The sequence below is a fragment of the Drosophila innubila genome, assembly GCF_004354385.1.
Source record: "Drosophila innubila isolate TH190305 chromosome 3L unlocalized genomic scaffold, UK_Dinn_1.0 0_D_3L, whole genome shotgun sequence".
Lineage (NCBI taxonomy): Eukaryota > Metazoa > Arthropoda > Insecta > Diptera > Drosophilidae > Drosophila > Drosophila innubila.
This window is the reverse complement of record NW_022995376.1, coordinates 1,525,394-1,531,847: the sequence shown is the minus strand read 5'-3', so window position 1 is coordinate 1,531,847 and position 6,454 is coordinate 1,525,394. Positions and strand designations below refer to the sequence as shown.

Here is a 6,454-nt window from a genome sequence, read left to right as displayed (position 1 = left end):
AGTGTAGTTATTAAGTCGCAGTAATAAAAACAAAACTGTCTTTTTCTTTTTGTTTTTCTCGCTGTTTGAAAAGGGTTTGCTTCTGTTAACAACAAATTAATTGGGTATTCGTTGGAAGTTTAAAGTTAAGTTTATTTATTAATTTATTATACCATTTATAATTAAATGTATACATACATATATAATTTTTACAAGTTCGTAAAGCTACTCAAAAGTTTTCACCACATTTACCAAGTTCTTTTTTGTTTTTTTATTTGATTTAATTATTATATTTTTTGTATTATTGGGAGTATTAGCAAACAAAGAGTTGCAAATTTCCGACTTTCAGTTACTAATACAAGGTAATCTCTTTGCCGATATATATATATAGATATATACTTGTGTATGTGTGTGTGTGTGTGTGTTTAATTAAACGCCTTCACATATATATAAATATATAGATATATCTGATGCATGCTGAATTTTTATATAGATACTTTTTTTTCAAAACTTTTTACAAAGCAACGCAAAAGTTGCAGTTGATTATTGAATATATTTAAATATATAAATCGCTATTACATATATTTAAATATATAATTAGATACATACATATAACTGTTGCATGCTGAATTTTAAGAAATTTCTTATGCATTTTTCTATATTGGATTTTTTTAGTTTCAAACTTTTTACAAAGCAACACAAAAATTGCAGTTGATTATTGAATACATATATAAATATATATATATTATAATATATAGAAAATCAGTAGATTTAATGATTAACTATTGGCTATATCCGGCTTGGCTTAAAGTATTGTACAGTTTAAAGAAAAATCAAGTCTAACAAAACAATAGAAAAGGAAAACTAAAAATATATAAAAAAAATGAAAACAATAGTTGAATTTGTTGCTCAACTTGCAAATTTTACAACTGCTGCTGATCAGCAAGATCAGCAAGATCTACAAGATCTACAAGATCGGCAACTGGCTGAGGTTGTGGCTGTGTTGGATGCTCCTCCAGGTGTACAAGTGTGTGTAGATGCAGCAGATGACTTAAACAGAGATACAGCAGCAGGGATTCCATTATGAACATGCACATAAAGTAAACGTAACCCTAGAGCAGCTCCTCATTGGCATCCACGATCAGGGGGCGTGGCATTTGGGCGCGTCGTCGTCGTGCATGTAAAGCCGCCTGTTCGGCTAGATTGATCAAAGGATCGGCTTCCAGTTGGGGTTCGGGTTCGGGTTCGGCAGCGGCAGCTCTTTCCTGATTCTCTGCCTCCTGGCGTGCCTTCAGCTCCTGTGCTGCCTGCTGCTGCTTCTTGCGATGCTCATAGTTGACCAGTCGCTGCCCCACCAGATATTTGTCCACCTTGATGGACAAATACAGCTTCTTCAGCTGCTTGATCTGGAAGAGCACAAAGCAAACGCTGCCCACAAGTATAAAACTGATGGGATAAACGATGCGCCCTATAAAACGACGATCCTCGGCACGCGCAAAGAACATCGGCATGATGGAGCCCCCAATAACATAGGGTATGGCCAATGCCAGACCAAATGTGGTCACCACCGGCACCGCCAAATCACGCATAACAAATTTCAAATCGAAATCTCTCAAGCCATCCGTATAAGCACGTTCCAAAGCCCTTTTCAAATGCCAATCCGGACCCATCAACGTCAAGGCAATCGCTATTTTGGTATAGAGCACACCCAGCGCCCAATCCTGCCACAAAAAGTGTATGGGTGTATTGCGTAAGGGTACACGCAGTGGTATCACCACCACCTGTTCCAGCAGCAGTCCAAAGAGCAACGGCACAAGCACAAAGATCCCCAATAGCGTCAATACAGGCAATGCATACTGCAGGGCAACTCGTGCCCAATGCTTCAGCTTGTTCAAAATCGCAGCACGTCCTTGTGGCAGGAGTGTCACCACCACAGCAATGCCACGGGACACAATCCAGCAGAGATAGCCGCCAATCTCAGCGGTGTACAGCTCATGGGGACGCAACAAACGCTCGTTTTTACGTGCCACCTCGGGATCAGCTGGAGCTGCTGGCAAGTCACCTGGAATATCAAAAATATATTACTTAGAATACTTGATTATTTGAAAATCAAAATAAGGCGAACAAAACTAGCAAGCATTCAGTTTTGGAAACCAATATTAGGAATATTGTTATTTGAAAATACAAAATTTAAAAACTATATATAATTAGGAAAGACCAAAACTTAAAATATTGTTATTAAAAATTTAAAAAAATAAGAGGAAAAATTAAAAAAAAGAAAAGACAAATTTGGAATAAATTTATTAGAAATTAAAAATGAATATTGAAAAAAACCTAAATTAAGAAAATTATTTTTAGAAAATAAAAATTAGGAAACAAAAAATGTCGGACAGATAAAAATTAGGAAGGACTAAAATTGGAAAAATTGTTATTTGGAAATAAAAAGAAAAAATAAAAAATAATTGGGAACTTCAGAATTAAAAAAGAACAAAATTGGAAAAACTGGTATTATGAAAGAAAAATTATAAATAAAATATGGAAAGTAAAAAAATGAAGAAAATTTGGGAAAATTTTTAAAAATAAGAAAAAATATAATTAAGACAAAATTTAGAAAGAATTAAAAAATTGGAAATATTGGGGAAAAAAAAATTAAAGGGAATATCAAGTTTAGAAAATATCAAAATTTTGAATATTGTTAAAAGGAAATAAAATATTGCAAAGGCAAAAATTAGGAAAAGACAAAAACAAAAATATTTTAAAAATTTAATTTAGTTTTAATCTTTCTAATAACATTTTTCCTAATATTTTCTTTTCTTAAATTGTATTCTTTCAAATATGGGTTTTTCCTAAGTTATACTTTGTTTTTTTGTGTTGAATTTCCAAATTTATGATTTCTATTTTTTGTTGCTTCCTTATTTGGTTTATTCATACATTTTTCTATTTTTTTTTTGTAATTCCTTGACGAAATATGCGTAATTCGTATGAGGTACCCACCTGGTATTCCCACGGCTGCCTTATCCCCCGGCTGTCCTGTCCACAACATCATCAGACGTCTGCCTATATAAACTGGCACTGTCAACATCAACATGGCAGCACAAACAATCGATAGACACATCAACGATAACAGCGCACACAATCGCAAAGCAAAGAACGAGGGACGTTCGTAGGGTTGGAATCCTACAGGTAATTCACGTTGCATGATCGCCTGATGAGCAGCTGCCAAGTTACGCGGTGGTGCCGGCTCTGGTGGTGGCGGCGGAGGAGGAGCTGGTGCTGCAGCAGCCGGAGCGGGAGCGGGAGCAGCTTCTCCTCCATCTTCGCCCGCTTCAGCTGCTTGATTGACAGCGTCTTCGGCCGTTGCCTCCTCAGCTGCTGGCTCTGGAGCGGGCAACAGGTAGCTGCGAATGCCCAGCAACCAGGCGACAGCTGTGCACCAGATCCGCAGTAATCCCTTCAGCCAGATGCGAGTCTGCGTCTGCTCGAAGAATCCCGGTAGCACAATCTATTAAAAAAAAGCAGGAAAATAAATTATTACTTCAATCAAGCAACTATTTAAAGCACAAAGTAGCATAAATATCAATTTTTTAATATTCAAAAGACAGAAATTAAAATTATATAAAAATTACTCAAATTAAATCCTAATAATAAATCTTGATAAATTGAAAATATTAAATAAACTATACTTTAATCTCAATATTTTAATTAGATCATAATATCACTTTTATAAATCTATACAACTTCATATAAGATTCAAAGCAGATATCGCAAAAATTATAATTTTTAAAATGATAACTATAAAACAAAAAATATTTCATGATTTTTATTTGAAAAAGAAATATTATAGGGGTTTAACTCAAAATTCTTATTTGTGAATCACATTAAAAAATTTTTTTTAATTTTCAATATAGTGTTTCTAATATTAAAAAACGGAAAAGTGATAAATTTAATTTTTTTTTTTAAAGACTCAATTTCTAATATAAAAAACAATTCAAATAGAAAAAAGGGTATTTTCAAAATTTATAAAGGAAAAATTTGATTAAAATTGCAAACTTTTATTAAATTGAAAATAAGTTGTTTTTGAATATTTGGGAAAAGTGTAAAATAAAAATGTAAAAGTCTTTTGAATTGAAACTAAACATTGAATTTTATATTGTATATTCAGGGGTGTTTCAGAAAATATTTTAAACTAAATCAAAAATAAGAATAAATAAAATAATTTATATAGAATTAAAAGGTTAAATAAAATTGCATCCGTTTTCTAAATAAACCTAAAAATAATATATGTAGAATATATGAATTTAACTAGATAATTTTAGGGATTTAAAGACACAACTCACCTGCAGGAGAAGCAGTTGCAGACTGAGATCATTCACCTCGGAGTCGCCGCTCAAGGCGTAGGGCAAGAAATTGGGCCAGACCACTTGTAGGATGCGTATTGGAAGCCAGAGCATCAGCAGCACCGCAAAGCCAAAGATCATGGCGGAGGCGACCAAACGACGCACATGCCGCACAATGGGAACATGAATCATTTCCTGAATGGGACTGAAATCCGGATCGTTGACATTGCGAAAGATCCAGAGGACACCAGGACGCAAAACCTCCCGAAGCAGCGATATAAAGGCGGCAAAATAGTAAACATAGACCATGCCAAACATCCAGTGGACAAAAAGCGAAGTACCCGGAGCAGCCTTAAAGCTAGCCTTGCGATCCTTCAAACTGGCATCCAACAGCGGCAACGAACAAATGTCCAACCACCAGCCGGAGATTAGCGGGAGCACGCCAATCTCCACGACGGAAAGCAGCGATACCTTCACCACAATATAACAGAGTCCAATGAACCAGCAGATTCTGCGTAATCGAAAGACCCGTGCCAGGAAATGTAGCACCACTAGCGTCAATCCAATGCAGCAATAACCAAAGAGCGTCGTTATCAATCCATGGAAATGCAGTAGAGGCTTCTCCGGCTGCAACAGATCCATGGAACTCAGTATAAAGTTGCCCACACAATACGGACAAAATGCGAACGTAAAAATAAACATGGTATTTAGTGAGATGATCCAGAAGACATGCTCCAAGAAGACCAGCGAACCATCTAGACCCAGTAAACGCTCCCAGGTGAGCTCTTCGGCGGCACGATCCCATTCCATGGGATTCCAGTTCTGTTCATCATTTTCCGGCACAGCGGGTTCGGGATTATTGGCAGGCAGCTCGGCAGGAGCTTCGCCATTGTTGTTGTCATCCTGTGGCGCCGCAGCAGCAGCGGCAGCAGCGGGTTGAGCAGCCTGAGCAGCGGGTGGAGCAGCGGCAGCAGCGGGTTGAGCAGCCGGAGCCGCAGCCGGCGCCGGATTTGGTGCAGCCTCTTCGCGTTCCAACCAATCGGGTCCGCCGCCATGTAGTATCTGCTCGCGTAGCCAGACCAGACCAATAAATGATAGCAAGGTGCAGGTGACCACAAAGCAACCACGAAATGCATCCGCCGCCAGATTCTCCATAGAAAATATATCGAATGGCAGCGACAGGATCATGTCAAATGAGCTAGCGCGAAAGAGATAGCGATAGGTGCGATAGGCCGAAAGGGGAACCACACCAAACCAGGCCATGCCCACCAGTGAATAATGTAGCCAACATCTGGCGCCTTCCAAAACAGCTGACATTAAACCCACCAAAACATCGCGCAGTGGCAACACTCGCGGCATATCGGGCGCATAAATCGGCTGAAAACTGAAGCGATGTCCACATAGTTCACAATATTCCTTGTGCGAGTAACGCATCCATTGCATTAAACAATCCTGGTGGATATATTTTATGCTGCCCGTGCAAATGCATGGATAGAAGAGCGGGCGATCTGGCAATGCCTCGCAGCGGCAAACGCGACAAATGTCGCCCTGCGACAGATCATCCATCCCTGGATCGTTGCTCGCTCGCTCTCTGTGTCACTCTCTCTTCTTCTCTCCGTCTCCCTCTCTCTCTCTCACTCTCTGTTGCTGTTTGTCGTCCTCTAATGTGCCATTTGCGCAGTTGAAGCTGCGCTCTTTTTAATTGCACTCGCTATCAAAGCAAAAACGTTCAATTCACAATTTAACAAATTGTCGCTGCGTAACTAACACTATACAACTTCAATTTAGTTTGCAAATCAAGTTAAATTGCACCTTTGTTTTTTGGATTACAATTACAATTTTTTATGCTCGACGCGAGTACGTGTTACAGCGTTTCTGTGTATGCGTGTGTGTGTGCGCTAGTATTTCCGAAAGATTTTGGGTATTTTTTGTAAAAATTGTAATTTTATTCGAGTTACACTTTTGTACCAAACACAAGCACTTTTGACGGCTTTATGCTAACTAACTTTGTCTTTTTATTTATTACAACTTGCTGTTAAAAATGTATTTGCTGCAAAGGTAAATTAACATCAGCTACTCTCCCGAAAAATTTTCTATTTTTGTTATACTCAACTACGGTCACACTCTGAGCAGGTAAA

General features: G+C 38.1%; 1 protein-coding gene across 1 annotated transcript; it reads right to left on the bottom strand.

The window, feature by feature from the left end:
* Positions 1–722: 722 nt before the first annotated feature.
* LOC117787856 (E3 ubiquitin-protein ligase MARCHF6) lies at positions 723–6,449 on the bottom strand. The gene is made up of 3 exons (XM_034626474.1): positions 4,317–6,449; positions 2,974–3,481; positions 723–2,041 (listed from the first exon to the last, which is right to left on the bottom strand). Exons 1-3 carry the CDS (start codon positions 5,880–5,882, stop codon positions 1,092–1,094), a joined length of 3,024 nt encoding a protein of 1,007 aa, XP_034482365.1. The 5' UTR covers positions 5,883–6,449; the 3' UTR covers positions 723–1,091.
* Between the last annotated feature and the right edge of the window lie 5 nt (positions 6,450–6,454).